Source organism: Entelurus aequoreus, linkage group LG17 (genome assembly GCF_033978785.1).
Source record: "Entelurus aequoreus isolate RoL-2023_Sb linkage group LG17, RoL_Eaeq_v1.1, whole genome shotgun sequence".
In the NCBI taxonomy this organism is placed as follows: Eukaryota; Metazoa; Chordata; class Actinopteri; order Syngnathiformes; family Syngnathidae; genus Entelurus; species Entelurus aequoreus.
The window spans coordinates 43,927,196-43,946,025 of record NC_084747.1 but is presented as its reverse complement, the minus strand read 5'-3'; the positions used below and the strand labels follow the sequence as shown (position 1 = coordinate 43,946,025).

Genomic DNA, 18,830 nt, shown 5'->3' with positions numbered 1-18,830 from the left:
TAAAATTCGTTCCATTTTGTCCACAAGCGATGCTGAGATCATTATCCATGCATTCGTTACATCTCGTCTCGATTACTGTAACGTTTTATTTTCGGGCCTCCCTATGTCTAGCATTAAAAGATTACAGATGGTACAAAATGCGGCTGCTAGACTTTTGACAAAAACAAGAAAGTTTGATCATATTACGCCTATACTGGCTCACTTGCACTGGCTTCCTGTGCACCTAAGATGCGACTTTAAGGTTTTACTACTTACGTATAAAATACTACACGGTCAAGCTCCTGCCTATCTTGCCGATTGTATTGTACCATATGTCCCGGCAAGAAATCTGCGTTCAAAGAACTCTGGCTTATTAGTGATTCCCAGAGCCCAAAAAAAGTCTGCGGGCTATAGAGCGTTTTCTATTCGGGCTCCAATACTATGGAATGCCCTCCCGGTAAAAGTTAGAGATGCTACCTCAGTAGAAGCATTTAAGTCTCATCTTAAAACTCATTTGTATACTCTAGCCTTTAAATAGACTCCTTTTTTAGACCAGTTGATCTGCAGTTTCTTTTCTTTTCTTTTCTACTCTGCTCCCTACCCGGGGTGGACCGCTAGCCTGTCCATCGGATGGGGACATCTCTACGCTGCTGACCCGTCTCCGCTCGGGATGGTTCCTGCTAGGCCCCACTATGGACTGGACTTTCGCTGATGTGTTGGACTTTCACAATATTATGTCAGACCCACTCGACATCCATTGCTTTCGGTCTCCCCTAGAGGGGGGGGGGGGGTTACCCACATATGCGGTCCTCTCCAAGGTTTCTCATAGTCATTCACATTGACGTCCCACTGGGGTGAGTTTTTCTTGCCCGTATGTGGGCTCTGTACCGAGGATGTCGTTGTGGCTTGTACAGCCCTTTGAGACACTTGTGATTTAGGGCTATATAAATAAACATTGATTGATTGATTGATTGATTGATAATGATGGAATGTATACAAAAAGACCGGTGTGTGAGAGAAAGACACACATTTTTCTCTCCAAGAGACTCTCTAACCTGCCGGTGCCACCTGCCTCCTCTTCCTCCTCTGTCAGTCTCCGTAATGAGCCACTGAGCCAGTACAGGTGACGTCTTCGAGCCTCCCCTGGCACCTCTGCAAAGAACAACCACGGTCACACACACACTACAGCTCTAAGTTGTACTTTTTGCATTCAATTACTGGCAGCAAATCCAGCAATTTATCCGACAGTACTCTGGCAAAATATAACCAATTTAAAAAAGCACCTCTAAGAGACAACTTTGCATAAGGAAATATGTGAACAGTTTAAACAAAATATATTAATAAATCATATACATATAATATTAAAATAATCTCAAAATAAACATAGATGGATACATAAATAATAATCATTATTTCTACCATTGTTATTAACATACTGTATACACTTTAACACCAAACAAGTAGTGCAAATTTAAATATAAAGACAAATTGTTGGTGCATCTCTTGTATTGGATGTCATTAAAAAATGCAGGTGTACCTTATAGAGCAGAAGTTGTCAAACTTTGTTCTTTCTTTTTTTTTTTTACCAAGTACCACCTCAGAAAACACTCAGAAAGCTCTCCAAGTACCCCCATAATAACCAACTTTAAAATACAGCAGCGTAGTTGCCTAAGTATTCATTAAAAACAAGGCAGAGGTTTTATCGAAAAGTATATTTAATATATTTGGCCACGGTAACATTACACATAGTTTGAACAGTAACACTGTGTTTGAATATAGGAAAATAAAACACTGTACTTTAATCAAGTGATTATTTAGCATGCAATTAGATAGAGCTCGTACCACAGTTTGAGAATCACTGTAATAGAGTGTCTGCTAAGTGTATATAATATTAATGTAAAGTACGTTAGTCCAAAGCTTTATCCTCTGGCAATGTTTTTTTGGGGCACACAAATGGAGAATAAAAGCATGTCACCCTTATTGCTATTCACTTGTCAGTAAAGAATTCACCATCAGCACGCACGCAGTCACACACACACACACACACACACACACACACACACACACACACACACACACACACACACACACACACACACACACACACACACACACACACACACACACACACTCATAAATAAGGAGTAATCATTCACTCCTGGCTGCGCTCCAGCGTCCCTAAATGGCACCATTCATGTACTGTAAATCCTTCCAGTATACACGCACAGGCCAGTCTGGGCACACATTGATAAGCAGCAGACTCACCTTTGCGGCTAATAAACATGCCTATACCGCCACACTGGAAGATGCTGATATCCAATATGATGAGCGGGTTTAAAGGCATTCACTTACCAAGAAAATCCAACTTATATTAAAACAATCAACCTTTTGCAAAGACAACAATGCTCAGTGGAGTAGTGAACCACTACAATAACTGAGCCTTATTATCTTTGTTACAGCTCTCATATAGTGTGTCTCATAAAGTGGTGTGTTACTAAACAAGTACCGGTACTTTTTAACAATGACACAAACTGTGATTATTTTGAGGCTATAAAAAGTTCAGTTCTTTTGCTGGCCATCATGTGAAACAATCACTGCTCTTATTAACTAGTATTGATTAGTGAAAACAAGAGGTTCATTCAGGGGCCGGTGCAGGAGGAAGTGTCTTGTTTGCACACAGCCCAAGACAATGCAAAGTGTTGTGCATTGAGTGACATACCCTCACCCAGTGTTTCCCCAACGTGTATTGAGCAACAGTAATAGCATTCATTTTACATTTGAAAAATATATTACAGCAAACCACCAAACAAATATGACACAAAAAGTACACCATGATTTATAACAGAGATATGTAACAGGGCACAGGTGTCAAACTCAAAACCCAGTGCCACATCCATTTATTGAGGTCCGCAAAAGCCTCTAAATAATGTGTGTCAATAAGGCATGTCATCTTTCTAGAAGAGTGTATATACAATTTGACAGAAAAAAAAAATGTACAGCATGCAAATCCAGTTCTTAACTAAAAATTCCAACCTTTTTTGTAATTAAATTTTAAATTAAATTCTACACGAGCCAAACTAAAATATGTGCTTGTCACTTTGACTTCCGATTCCAAAGCAAGTTTTCCATCAGTTTGTTAGTAAACAATGATAATCAAAAAAAGGGGCAATTGTATAGGATTTTGCAGGTTTTTTTTTGTTAGTGTTGGTGACCTAAAATGCATGATTTTGCTGCAGCATTTTCAAAAAGTTAAGGCAAAATCGACCCCAGTGATGCAAGGAGACATTTGATTGGTCAGACGGTTGAGTTTGAGTGCTGCTGGGACGCATTAAATTGGCGAAAATGTGCGGGGATTGGGCAAAATTGCGTAAAAGTTGTGTAAATTGGCATCGCGAAATCCTGGAGGGATTAATAGATATCTTGAAATGGCAATGTGGCCCACAATAAAGAGGTTGACACTGTCTGTGCAGGTACTGCTGGAGGAGGGGTTATGAAATGTGTGGGTGATTAGAATTCTATACAATATTTTTTTTTGTATTTCCCGCTGCGATTCTTCTACAAATGTAAATGTCTCTATATGCACACACACACACACACACACACACACACACACACACACACACACACACACACACACACACACACACACACACACACACACACACACGCACACACACACGCACACACACACACACACACGCACACACGCGCACACAGTAGCTCTTTCAAGCAGAGCACAGGTTTATTCACCTGTCCCTCCAACAAAGAGTACACGCTCCTTTCGCTGCTGTGCCAATCACGAGGCTCGGTAAGGTTCCCAGTGATTGGCTGAAAGTCCATTCTCAGCTAGTTTATGTTTGAGTTTTTGGGTCAGAAAAAATGGATCATTCTATAACACAACCAAAAAACTAAAGCAGAAGAGATCAACCTACCCTCCACCTCAGACACTGCATGATAACAAGGTACCTTTAGAACCAGTTTAATCCTCGTAACACTGTATATTATTGGTACATAAGTGAGTTGTTTCATGTTTTTGAGCCAAAAATGTATTATTTGAAAAAAAAAAAAGAATTTGCAAAATAAAACAAACTTGTATTTCTTCTTTTTTTAACATCGATTCTTAAATATTATAAATCTTTTTAGAAACGTTATAAATAAAAATTGCGATTTGGACGTGAACCGAGTTTTTGACCACCCCTAATTATTTGGTGTATAAATTATAATAAAAACCTCTTCAAAACAGATTACAGGTTACAAAAGCTCCTTTTTTCTGCGGATGTACAATTTATATGTGCAGTGTTAGCCTAAAAAACGCTTTCTTCATAATGTATTTTTTAAATGTTATTTACAAAACTCGCCCAATAGTAATCAATCTACTAAACGAAAATAGTGCAACCCCAATCCGAGCTTTACAATAGAAATTTACAAAGCAATTTAGATACATACAAATACAATGCCAAAGAAAAAAAGGACAGCCAAAAATTAATAAATGCAAAATTATCAATAATAACATAAATAATAATAATATCAATGATAGTTGTGTTATGTTTAAAATTCAAAACTGTATCTAAAAATGTTAATAATAAATAAATAAAAATGTATTTTACTTTTTTTTTTTAAAATCCATTCTCGAAAATTATGAATTGATTTCGTAAGGGAATAAATAAAAATCGCGAATTGGTTGTGAATTTATTTTTTTAACACTCTTTGTAATTACAGTATGTCCCTTCTGGCATCTAGTGGAACATGCTATTGCACTGCCTATTTACACATTTTGGACCAATTAAGTGTACCGGTAATTGGCCTACTTAATGATATCTCATGGGTTTCGGCCAAATCACTGAACCGAAACTGCTTGTTGCCTTCTACTAGAAACAATAAAACAAAACCTTGACAATGGAGGTGTAGTTGCAGCAATATTCTTAGACCTCAGCAAGGCGTTCAATACAGTCAGTCACCCCCGTTACTTACAAAATTAACAACTTTTAAACTGTCGACAGATACTCTGGCCTGGATTACGTCATATCTATCTGGTCGGACCCAAAGTGTCCGTATTGATAACACAACATCCAGTTTCACTGCTACTGATATTGGCCTGCCACAAGGCTCTAATATCGGCCCTCTTCTTTTCTCCATGTATATAAACGACCTGCCATCTCTATGTGAGGATGTAAATATCCAGATGTAAGCAGATGACACGGTTATTTATACTAGGGGAAAGAACGCTGAAACGGTTTGACAGAAAACTTACAGCAGCCATGGAGAAAGTGGCAAGATGGCTACCTGACTCTTGTCTTACATTAAACATTAAAAAAAACGGCAACAATGTATTTTGTAAACAAATATAAAATATCTTACTTTCCAAATATAACTGTTAATAAGGAAATAACACAAAACATTAGTGAATATCGTTACCTGGGTGTCATTTTAGACCCAACACCTGGCTTTAAAAAACATATCAAACAGATGTGCCAGAGTCTTAAAGGCCTACTGAAACCCACTACTACCGACCAGGCAGTCTGATAGTTTATACATCAATGATGAAATCTTAAAATTGCAACACATGCCAATACGGCCGGGTTAGATTAGTTAAGTGCAATTTTAAATTTCCCGCAAAATATCCTGCTGAAAACGTCTCGGTATGATGACGTTTGCGCGTGACGTCACGAATTGTAGCGGACATTTTGGGACAGCATTGTGGCCAGCTATTAAGTCGTCTGTTTTCATCGCAAAATTCCACAGTATTCTGGACATCTGTGTTGGTGAATCTTTTGCAATTTGTTTAATGAACAATGGAGATAGCAAAGAAGAAAGCTGCAGGTGGGAAGCGGTGTATTAGCGGCCGGCTGCAGCAACACAAACACATAGCGGCTACGTCGTAGCCGGTGTTTCATTGTTTACATTCCCGAATGATGACAGTCAAGCTTTACCATTGGCCTGTGGGGAACTGGGACAACATAGACTCTTACCAGGAGGACTTTGAGTTGGATACGCATGCTTGTGGAGATGGGACAACAGAGACTCTTACCAGGAGGACTTTGAGTTGGATACGCGCTACCGTGAGTACGCAGCTGTGGCTTCCAAACATTTGATCGCTTGCCCGTACGTGCGTGCCGCTATGTGCATGTCACGTACGTAACTTTGGGGAAATATATGTGCTGTATGAACTTTGGGGAGTTGAACGGTACTTTGGGCTGTGGTATTGAGTGTGTTGTGCGGGTGTTTGATTTGTATTGGCGGGTTATATGGACGGGTGGGGGGAGGTGTTTGTTATGTGGGATCAATTTGTGGCATATTAAATATAAGCCTGGTTGTGTTGTGGCTAATAGAGTATATACAGTATATGTCTTGTGTTTATTTACTGTTTTAGTCATTCCCAGCTGAATATCGGGTCTGAATCGCTTCCACTGCCCTCTAGTCCTTTACTCTCACTTTCCTCATCCACAAATCTTTCATCCTCGCTCAAATTAATGGGGAAATCGTCGCTTTCTCGGTCCGAATCGCTCTCGCTGCTTGTGGCCATGATTGTAAACAATGTGCAGATGTGAGGAGCTCCACAACCTGTGACGTCACGCTACTTCCGGTACAGGCAAGGCTTTTTTATCAGCGACCAAAAGTTGCAAACTTTATCGTCGATGTTCTCTACTAAATCCTTTCAGCAAAAATATGGCAATATCGCAAAATGATCAAGTATGACACATAGAATGGATCTGCTATCCCCGTTTAAATAAGAAAATCTCATTTCAGTAGGCCTTTAAATACAACAAACATTTTCAAATGTATCAGGAATTCATTAACACTGGAGGCAGCTCAAACTTATTTTAATGCAATGATTATGTCTCGTTTTTATTATCGCATAACATTTTGGTCCCAGGCAAGCAAAATGACACTGAGGCCATTGGAAACTTTGCACAAACAATCGCTCAAAATACTTGACCGAAAACCACAACACCACCATCACTGTTTAGTTCTCCAAAAATATAGACTGTTAAATTTTGCTAACATTCAAAGATTAGCATCAATACGAATGGCCTATCGAATCCTAAACACTGCACCAGCGCCACTTAAGCACTTTGTCCAGTTTACATCTGCTGTGACAACAAGAAACACACGAGCCTCCACCAGGGGGCAGTGTAGCGTACCCAGATGTAAAACATCTTTTGCACAATCAGCCTTTTCATATAAAGCGATAAAGGAATGGAACAACCTCACAACAAACTTGAAAAGTCTCACAGATTACTCTTCATTCACAATTGAAGTTAAAAAGTGGCTTTGCAGCAATCAAAGCTGCTCACACGGTCACTAATGTGGGCACTATGATTGACACATCAACTTAATGTGTATCAAATTTATCCATGAGAGCATTTTGTTGTAAACTGTGAGGTGTGTCTGTTAAAATCATGGTTGTTTTTACAAATGATGACAGATGTGAACAAGAGCATGTATTGTCTTTGTGTGATGATGTGAATGAGGTGTGGTTGTATTGTATATTAAGTATGTGTCAATGAAAGGGCATTTTATGACTTTTCTTAATGTGGTTACGTGCTATAGTATGATTTTATTGTCATAATTTTATTGCATGATTTTTGTATCCCTTTAATTTAGGTAGCCAGGGACTGCAGATGGAAATGAGCTATTTAGCTATAATCTGGTACAGAACATGTCTGTCTTTGATCTTAATCTTTATGTGAATTGTCCCTTCAAATAAAGTCTAAACTAAACTAACTCATGGCACATGGTGGTTGGTAATGGCCGCACTAACCTGTAGCCGGGGTCAAGAGCGGAGGCAGCAAACTTTGCGGGGACAAAGGAAAGAAGGCCTTCAAAGGTAAACGGGTCTGAAAAGGACATAAAAAATGTGCATGCATAAATCACATTCCGAGAGTCTGACAAATGATGGTCGCGATGGCGGGGCTGCGTAGCGGTGATACACTGGCTGCTAAGTGTGTAATGTGGCGTGTAATAGGTTAGCTTTGTCACGCCGCGTGACTGCAGCCAATAACAAATAATTCAAGAATGCTGCCAGTGCCATCTAGTGGAGGATAAACAGGAGAAAGAATAGGGCGTCAAGCCATACACACCTGTGGATGTAATAGTGTAAGTTCCTTGTAGAAGCAGCTCATAAACGTTTGGATGAGAGTTCTAACGCATGGAAGATCCTCTCGCTTCTTGAGGATGGATCTGGAAAATGTGCAAGACAATGTAATCACTGTCAATATACACCGTTGTAATTATAGTCAGCATTAATTTACTTACACTTAAAAATAATGGGGCGTTACTTGGAAGAAGGTGATAATCGGAGAGAGGGTCTCATAACTCATTATTAATAAATCTATTTTCTTTTTTTTTTTACTTTAAAAAGGTTATGATGGTTGTAATCTGCATTTAAAACATTCCTTTGTGGTCTAGTTCAGTGATACTCAAACTGTGGTACGTGTACCACGAGTCAGAGTCGTGTATAAAGAGAGTATGGCCAACTCAACGGGAGGCCCTATGACTACTGCCAAGGACGTGTGCAGCTGTGCCCGGATGCATTAAGTTTTTCTGACGAAATAAACCAAAAAATATGTCTATATACACTACCGTTCAAAAGTTCGGGGTCACCCAAACAATTTTGTGGAATAGCCTTCATTTCTAAGAACAAGAATAGACTGTCGAGTTTCAGATGAAAGTTCTCTTTTTCTGGCCATTTTGAGCGTTTAATTGACCCCACAAATGTGATGCTCCAGAAACTCAATCTGCTCAAAGGAAGGTCAGTTTTGTAGCTTCTGTAACGAGCTAAACTGTTTTAAGATGTGTGAACATGATTGCACAAGGGTTTTCTAATCATCAATTAGCCTTCTGAGCCAATGAGCAAACACATTGTACCATTAGAACACTGGAGTGATAGTTGCTGGAAATGGGCCTCTATACACCTATGTAGATATTGCACCAAAAACCAGACATTTGCAGCTAGAATAGTCATTTACCACATTAGCAATGTATGGAGTGTATTTCTTTAAAGTTAAGACTAGTTTAAAGTTATCTTCATTGAAAAGTACAGTGCTTTTCCTTCAAAAATAAGGACATTTCAATGTGACCCCAAACTTTTGAACGGTAGTGTATACTGATAAACATACTCCAGCTCATAAACTTACAATAATAATTTATTTCGTGAAAGTATCATTTTACAGCCATACTTAAAGCAATGTACTGCTAGATTCCTGCAGTGTTTCGGCACCAGTAGGCACTCAAACAAATAAACAACAATAAAAAAAACAACAAAACATTTCTGCACAATAACGACACAAAAAATATTTTGCTTTATTCATTATTGACATATTTCTAGCCACTTTATGTTGTATATTTTTATTAGATTTTTAGTTCACTTTGTCATTTATCACCCAAAATTTGGTTTATTTTACTCTTTCAATGTTTGTCTATTAGTATTTGACTTTCTCTTCTGTTTTTACCGAATTGCACTATTTTAGTTTTACTGACATTTAAATATGGTTTGTTTTTGTCAAACCATCTCTTAAAATATTTGTTTTTCTTTTAATGTTTGTATTGGCTTTTGTGTTTACCTCGCACAAGACGCTGTAATCGGTGGTTCTCCAGTGTTGATGATGAACCTTCACTTGCCATACTTGTCTTCTTTCCGGGTTGTGAGGAAAGCAATGTAAAAGCTTTCCACAATTCCCGCGGGTAGAGCAGCCCCATGCGGCACAACAGGGCATTTATACACGTCGAAAAACTAACGAGGTAGCGCCACAAACACACAGCATTAGCTCAAAGTTAGTAGCAGTCATGGCTCCCTGTAGTCACGTGAGTGCCTTTTGACCAATCATTGAGGAGATCGCCTGAAACCGAGTTGGCCATAATCTCTATACACGACTCTGCCAATAGTGGTACGCCAAAGAATCACTTGATTAAAGTACAATGTTTTATTTTCCTACATTGGAACACAGTGTTGCTGTTCAAAATGTGTGTAATGTTACAGTGGCCAAAACATGAAATATACTAGTTAAATAAAACCTCAGCCTTGTTCTTAATAAATACGTACTTAGGCCTACTACGCTACTGTATTTTAATGTTGGTCATTATGGTGGTACATGGAGACTGAGCCAAGTTTTTTCTAAGAAGGTACTTGGTAAAAAAAATTTAAAAAAAGTTCCGAAACCACTTGTCTATTTTATATGTATTGGATATATGTTCTTATGTAAATGTGGCTCTGCAGTCACATTTATAAACCACAACCCAACCCCTTCAAAAGTAACAGAATGTATCTTTTTAAAATGTACACTGTTAAATATATATCTTGAAGACGAACATCACCGCTATTTTTTTTCCACATATTTAAAAATAAACTTCATAAACAGTACAAAGATTTGACAGTTACAACATGAGGTACATATTGTGTCACACAATGCATCATCAAAAAAGTTGCTTTTACCAGCTTTTATCTTGCTGATGTTGCAAGTCGTCATTATTGTGAGCATTCCACGATTCGGCGAAAATAATAATAATAATAATTTATCCTCCCTTCCCTTGTGTTTCCTTAAAACCAAGTAGTAATGTCCCAATGTTTTCTTTTTGTCAGAGTTTAACGGCTAATCAAACTTTGTACTTACTGATCTATCTGGACAAAAGAGTTCTGTGTAAAATCTCGCTGACAAATAAACATGGAAGTTTTTATTTTATTTGAAGATTTCAAAGACTCCTTATAGACATGAGAGCAGGCGGGAGGGCATGAAATTAGTCTCACCGCCTGAAGCAAAGGGGAGGCTGGCCGACAGCATGCACTAGAAATACCCACATAAGGACGCCCACCACACCGTGACCACTGTTAAAAAAAGACTGCAAAACACAGCGTTTAAAAGACATCCAAAACTGGGTGCAAGCTCACGTCCAAATACATGACTCTTATGAAGTGATGCATTTTTTCCACATGAGTATCCAACATTGTAACAATATTAATAAGTCAGAAAAGACGGAAATCATCATAGGTCTCTTTAGTGATGATTTGGAGTACATAAAAAATGTAGCTCTCTTTTGACTATAATAATTGATTAACATGTTAACACACAACACAGCAGCAACAGAACCAATGTTGTAATAGTGGTAAGGAGAAAACTGCTCAGTCAGCATAATACAGCTAATAAATTCATCGGAAACAACATTACAGCATGAGTAAACAACACACAAGAGTTTTCACACCAACAGCTGAGTAGCAATATTTTAAAGTGCATGCAGACATAAAGCTGCTAATTTCTGACTACTCATGATACATCAAATGCAAATATTTTCATCTTGTATATAGTTCATAAACTACTTAAGGAAGGAGGTTGCCTACGGGTCATCCAAAAATTTGATTCCCATCCAAAAATCTAAATTTTTATTTAATTCAGACTTTAAATCGATTCATAATTTTCGAGAATCGATGTAATTCCCAAAAATAATCTAAAAAGGTGTTTTTGGCTTCTTTTTTTTTAAGGTTAAATTTTTGGATTATAAACATTAAACAATTATTATTGAAATTATCATTATTATTGAGAATGTTGCTTTCATTACATTTTGGTTTTCCTTTTTTTAGTATTGTATTTAAAAGTATTGTGTTTGTATATCTTCTGAATTGCTTTTTAAATTTCTATCCTAAGTATTGTAAAGCTTAAGATGGGATTGGGTTACTCTATTTTGTTTTATTAGATTGGTTAACATTCTGTAATTTTTTAAAATAAAATGTTGAAAATAAATTCTTAAAAATCCTTTTTTTTTTTAGGCCAACAGTGCGCTTATAAGTTGTACGTCAGCAGCCAAGAGGAGCTTTTGTAACCTGTAACCTGTTTCAAAAAGGTTTGAGTAAAATGTATATACTAAATATTATATTACGAGAATTGTGTTAAATCGACAATAGATTCTGAAATGAATCGTTACCACAAGAATCGTAATCAATTTGAATCGTGAGGTGCCCAAAGATTTCCACCTCTTTTGCATACAGTCACTGTAAATAATGTTTTCTGACTCAGCACTAATTATTTGCTTTTGTTTACCACACACTGGATGACTATAGGAGACTTTTCAGTTATATGAATAGCGGCATTCATTGGCGCATTTAAGGTAGAATAGCAATACAGTATATTAATATCACATCATTGCTTACCTGAAGATGTCATTGACAACCAAGAACATGGAGCAGTACTGGGCACAGGCTTTAGGCTGCAACACACAGACATTAAAATGAAGATTGACTGTACAAATATACATACTGTACACATACATTCACTGTACAAACATACATATACACATACTGTACATATACAAGCACAAATACATACATACACTGCACATAATCACGTTTCATTGAACATAAATTAACGTTGTTACCCTAGGGTAAACTGGATAACACATGGCACACTGACAAAGCTTAACCTATTGTTACTATAACAATCTACAAGGTTAATAGAGGTTGCTTCTCTTTCTTCCCCTCCATTTTTCTGCTTTCTTTTGTATCTCTAGTTATCATTACGTATATGTATAGTTGCATTTGAACAGCTGTATTGTTGATAAGAGGTAAATTATTGGTATTATTCATTATCAACAGCGCTATTTCTATTGGTATTTGTATTGCTCCATTTGTAGTGTAATAATGCTCATTGTCATTCCTGTATTATTTATTTCGCTAACTGCTTCTTTGCTATCACTTTTACCATCATAATTGTACATATCATATTTGCTGATGTTGCTCTATTGTTGTTGTTGTTATTGCTGTTGTCTCTCTGTCTTATCCCCACAATTTCCCCCTCTGTCTTCATTTTTTTCTCCTGCTCCTGCCCGGCGGCACCAAATGATAATATAAATACATTTAATAAAGTAAAATACAAATAAGGCAACAAGAGAAGTATCCCACACTTCTGTTTTGTAAAGTAAATCTGTACAGCCGATATGGGCATATATTTATATTTACATCAACAATATGATTTGCCTGTGAAGCTGGACAGGACCAAAAATAAAAAATAAAAAATTCAATTCAATTCAATTCAATTTTTAAAAAAGTAAAATAAAAATTCAGTGGTCCATTGTCTATAACTGCTTACAAACAAATAGCAATAACTATTGTGATGGAAGTAACAAAAAGCAGCATTTACAGATACTGACCACTGGATGTCACTCTTACGCCAACTCAGTTTTCCCTCCTTTCCCTCAACTCCAACTTTTGTAATCCCTTCACATGTTTTAGATTTAACACATTCTAAAAACGCCCCAGCACAAACACTTAACAGCTGCACTGCTCATGTCTACCATCCTCTACATGTTGATGTGTCTCTCAATTTGAAATATTCACCCATATATTTTAGCCTGCCCTGTCACAAAGACATGCTACACAAGTACACCCTGCTTAGTATGCATGCTTCAAGGTACAGTAGTCGGAACATACGATACATTTATGCGAAAAACACATACTGTATGATGTATTGACATTTATTATTTACAACAATATATTTCTTTTCTGTACAGCAGTGATTCTCAAACTGGTAGCCAGGCTCTATCTAGTGGTTTGCCAAATAAATACTTGATTAAAGTACAGTTTTTTATTTTCCTGAACTCAAACACAGAGTTACTGTTCAAACTGTGTGTTACGTCACAGTGGCCAAAAATATTAAATATATTTACGCTAAGCAAAATCTCAGCCTTGTTTAAATGAATACTTAGGCCTACTACGCTATTGTACTTTATTGTTGGTCATTATGGTGGTATTTGGAGAGCCAAATGTTTTCTGAGGTGGTACTTTGTGAAAAAAATTGACAACCACTGCTGTACAGTATGTCCATGGTTAGCAAATTACTTAAATTGGGAGAAACAGCCCACCCCCAAGCGGAGAACTGTTATTATTGTAATATCTTAACCTTCATCCAATGCACATTTTAGTTTTTTGTTGTCCTGTCAGGCCAAAAGACAACACTTAACGCACCAAGCTTGCTTTGTACGCCAGTGTAAAAAAAAAACCTGTCGTGGCTCCTGCTAGTGAAAACAGATGTGGCCTTTTATCGTGAGCTTGCATTACCTTACCGCTAATGTTTTAAGGAGGCTTAAATACAGCACACAACAAACATTGTTTTTTTTTAGTGGTCGGAAACCAGGAAGCAAAGGTTTATTGTTATTGAGTCTGAAGGCGGCACAAAGCAAAACAACTAATGTCCGGCTTAATTTCAGGTTTCCTAATTTGACTGCAGTTTTTTTTAAAAAGTGATTGAAAAGAAGGTAAAGAGAGACACAAGCCTGTCTACTTTTTTGTGACGTGTATTTTCTATACACAGGCACATCAGACATCCAACAACCGTAAGGCTAAGTGAAACCTAAACGTTTGCCTCCCAACCTCTTAACGACAGACACATTACACCAGATGTCATAAAGCATGTTCACTACAGATGTGTGTACATGCACATGTGCATGTGAACCCACCTAGATGATAAACAAAGGTCAATCAAAGATGGATAAAAGTGTAAACAAATGGGTCCAGGAAAAAAATAGAGACAAAAACCTACTCTTTCCTCTTACATACACATGCGGTAAACAGAGATGTAACCCCTTAACTTCTTTCCAACAAGCCTGATTAGTAACTCATACACACAGGAGACGGCAATCAACAGTGCAGTGTTAGTCATCATTACAGCAATCTATCTGATTTTATGGGTATAGAAATGTGAAACCCAAAAAGTGTGCATAGTTACAAAGTTCTGCAAAACTCAAGTGGACCATCACTGTGTGTAAACAGCAGTGACACAGCTGACAAGGTTTGGCTTGGTTTATGGAAGTCAAGTTGGACGGTAAATCTTATTTCACACACTTAGAAAGTCAAATAAATAATAGTAAAAGAAGGAACAAAATTATATGGGACAACATAATCAAAATATTTTAAAAATAAAGTAGTTATTTGAATAAATAAGGGCTGCGATTTGTACAAGAAAAGAAATCTAGGTCATGATAATTTCAGGAAAATGGCATAATATTATCAGCATATATTTGTGAAAAATAATATGAGAATACAGCTGTAAAATTACAAGATAAACATTTAATATTACAATAATTTTTTTTAATGAGATTAAATTACAAATATATATATACATACAAATGTATGACTCATGCTAGTATTATTAGGATCACGATTGTATAAAAATGTCAGAGTATTACAACAATAAAGTTGTAAACGTGTGAGATAAAAACATTATCAGGAAATAAGCCAGAATTTTACAGGATAACGTTCTAGAATTACAAGAAAAAGCCATCATTGTAAGATAATTAAGTGGAAATATTAGGACAAAATTACATAATATAAGTTAATATAAGAAATAAGTTTTATTTATTTTTTTCAATACATTTTTGGATTGAGATCCGGACTATTTACAGGTCATGACATTGATCTTATGTGTGTTTCTTTAAAGAAAGACTTCAGTTTTTTTCTCTATCGCTAGAATGATTATCATTTTGAAAAGTGATATAATCATTCCAAAACATTATTTCGATTGATGGAATAATAAAAGTGCCCAAAATGTCAAAGTAAACCTGTGCATTTAATGAAGATGTAATGACAGCCATCACCCCCGCGCCATTACCTGGCATGCAGCCCCATATCAATAATGACTGGGACATTTACATTCTCATTGGAACGGCACCAAACAAAAGTTCCAGCATCATCACTTTGCCCAATGCAGATTTGTGATTCACCACTGAAAATGACTTTCATCTAGTCATCATCATAGTCCATAATTGATTTTACTTAACACTTCACTTAATTTTGTCTTTTTCTGTTTAGTTTGTCCTTATTTAAATCCAATGTCCTTTAGGTGGTTTTACAGTTCGGTCACAGATGGTGACTCCAGTTCCCGCCCATTTGTTTTACTATGTATTTTTTATTTTCAAGACATACAGGTTTAAGTTTTCTTAAACTTTTTTTTCTTTTTTTTAACTGCAGACCACCGTATTTTTTCAGTGATAGGGCGCACCAGATTATAAGGCACACTACCGATGAGTGAGTCTTTTCAAGTCTATTTTCATATAATTTTTTCTTTCTCTAAATTCAAAACCCTTCCTTGTGGTCTATATAACATGTAATGATGGTTATTTGGTCAAAATGTTGCATTAAAGGCCTACTGAAATGAATTTTTTTTATTTAAACGGGAATAGCAGATCCATTCTATGTGTCATACTTGATCATTTCGCGATATTGCCATATTTTTGCTGAAAGGATTTAGTAGAGAAAATTGACGATAAAGTTCGCAACTTTTGCTCGCTGATAAAAAAGCCTCGCCTGTACCGGAAGTAGCGTGACGTCACAGGAGGTAATATTCCTCACAATTTTCCTTTGTTTACAATGGAGCGAGAGAGATTCGGAGCGACAAAGCGACGATTACCCCATTAATTTGAGCGAGGATGAAAGATTCGTGGATGAGGAACGTTAGAGTGAAGAACTAGAGGCAGTGCAGGACGTATCTTTTTTCGCTCTGACCGTAACTTAGGTACAAGCTGGCTCATTGGATTCCACACTCTCTCCTTTTTCTATTGTGGATCACGGATTTGTATTTTAAACCACCTCGGATACTATATCCTCTTGAAAATGAGAGTCGAGCACGCGAAATGGACATTCACAGTGACTTTTATCTCCACGACAATACATCGGTGACACACTTAGCTACTGAGCTAACGTGATAGCATCGTTCTCAAATGCAGATAGAAACAAAATACATAAATCCCTGACTGGAAGGATAGACAGAAGATCAACAATACTATTAAACCATGTACATGTAACTACATGGTTAATAATTCTCAGCCTGGTAAAGCTTAACAATGCTGTTGCTAACGACGCTAAGGCTAACTTAGCAACCAGACCTCACAGAGCTATGATAAAAACATTAGCGCTCCACCTACGCCAGCCAGCCCTCATCTGCTCCTCAACAGCCGTGCTCACCTGCGTTCCAGCGATCGACGGCGCGACGAAGGACTTCATCCGTGGGTTTGGCGGCTAGCATCGGCTAGGCGTCTGCTATCCAAGTGAGTAGTCCTTGTTGTGTTGCTACAGCCAGCCGCTAATACACCGATCCCACCTACAACGTTCTTCTTTGCAGCTTCCATTGTTCATTAAACAAATTGCAAAAGATTCACCAACACAGATGTCCAGAATACTGTGGAATTATGAAATGAAAACAGAGCTTTTTCTACGGGCTCCGAATACTTCCCTTGCCCTCGTGACGTCACACGCATACGTCAGCATAATAAAAAGTTTTTAACCGGAAGTGTGGCAGGAAAAATTTAAAATTGCACTTTATAAGTTAACCCGGCCGTATTGGCATGTGTTGCAATGTTAAGATTTCATCATTGATATATAAACTATCAGACTGCGTGGTCGGTAGTAGTGGGTTTCAGTAGGCCTTTAATAATGTTTTACAGACCATCTTCAAGTCGCTTTCTGACCGTCTCTTCAGGATGTGCCATTTTGTGGGCAGTCTTATTTACGTGGCTTCACTTCGACAGCGTCTTCTCCCCGTCATCTTTGTTGTAGCGGTAGTTGTTAGTGCTTCCATAGCGAGTGTACTGACAGATATAAACTAGAACTGTACCCTGCTTTGTATTACAAATGGCAATAGCAGAGGATGAATGCCCCACAACAAGAGGACAGAGAAAAAAAAGGACCTTATTGTCTGCGGCGCGGGCTCCAATGGCGGACGCGTGCACATTTTCAGGATTTCTGCAGATCCCATATACACATCATTAGCAGGAACCATTGGGTAAGAAAAGTTGGTTTTGCATTATTATATATTAGCTCGAAACAAAACGCCATGGTGTGTGTCCTTATACACACACACCATAATAATATGTGCATGTTCAAGCACAGTACGTCCGACTACTGTAGCCGTAATACGCTGACAAACCATCAAGCGTTGCGGTTTCGTAGCTTACCAAAGTCGCAGTAAAACATTTTGATATATTTTTGAGCGCCGTGTGTCATGTTCTATATTCTCAATAAAAAATACGAGTTTTGGGCTTGCTTGCTAGGGTCCTTTATTGAACAGGCGTCAACCTGCAGTCCACATGTATCTCTTATATATGACTGCCATCTACCGGTCACACTTATCATTACACCTTGTACCAAATAAAATTGCTTTAAGGTTGGTAATGTATGTTAATTCGTACATTAGGCGCATCGGGTTATGAGGCAGACTGTCGATGTTTGAACAAATGAAAGGATTTTAAGTGTGCCTTATAGTCCGAAAAATACGGTAAATAACTTATTAAATCTGATGCAGGTGTTAGCTTTTGAAAGTAAAATTTACAGGTTGATTCCATAATTTTTTCATCAGAATTACCAGCAAGTGATTACATTTTTATTTTTCACTCTGCCTGATCTAAATATGAAACTGTTGGAGACTACCACAATGTATACTCTTGATTTCGTTTAGAAAGTTGACATTCGAAATGACTACAGATTTGTGTCATGTCTGATATCGCTTATTTTTTTCGACAAAATAAAAAAAATGAATGAACATCCTCTAAGTCTGGCGAGGCCATCATTTTTGCCAGGGGTTGGTTGTATGACATGAAAAAACTTACACCTTCTTTCTCCCACATTCTAAAAATATGCATGTTTGGTTAATTAGAGACTCTAAATTGGCAATAGGTATGAATGGGGGTGCGAATAGTTGTTTGTCTATATGTGCCCTGCGATTGGCTAGCGACCCGTATAGGGTGTACCCAAAGTTAACTGGGATAGGCTCCAATTTACCCTCGATCCTAGTGAAGAAAACGCAGTAAATACAATGGATGGATGGATAAAATAATCTGTGTTAACATTTTTTAAGACTATTCTCACAACTTTACAA

The 18,830-nt window shown here is 37.4% G+C and overlaps 1 protein-coding gene across 4 annotated transcripts in view; it reads right to left on the bottom strand.

Annotated features, from left to right (window-relative positions):
* The window catches only part of fancc (FA complementation group C), a 122,961-nt gene that overhangs the window by 55,699 nt on the left and 48,432 nt on the right, over positions 1–18,830 (bottom strand). For all 4 annotated transcript variants that reach the window (XR_009821730.1, XM_062025738.1, XM_062025737.1 and 1 more), the window contains 4 exons: positions 12,119–12,174; positions 8,061–8,160; positions 7,742–7,817; positions 1,035–1,131 (listed from right to left, as the gene is read on the bottom strand). Coding sequence is in view for 3 of the 4 variants with exons in the window: in XM_062025738.1 (XP_061881722.1) it covers positions 1,035–1,131; positions 7,742–7,817; positions 8,061–8,160; positions 12,119–12,174 (329 nt within the window). In the remaining variant the exon portion in view is untranslated. The remainder of the gene's footprint in view (positions 1–1,034; positions 1,132–7,741; positions 7,818–8,060; positions 8,161–12,118; positions 12,175–18,830) is intronic.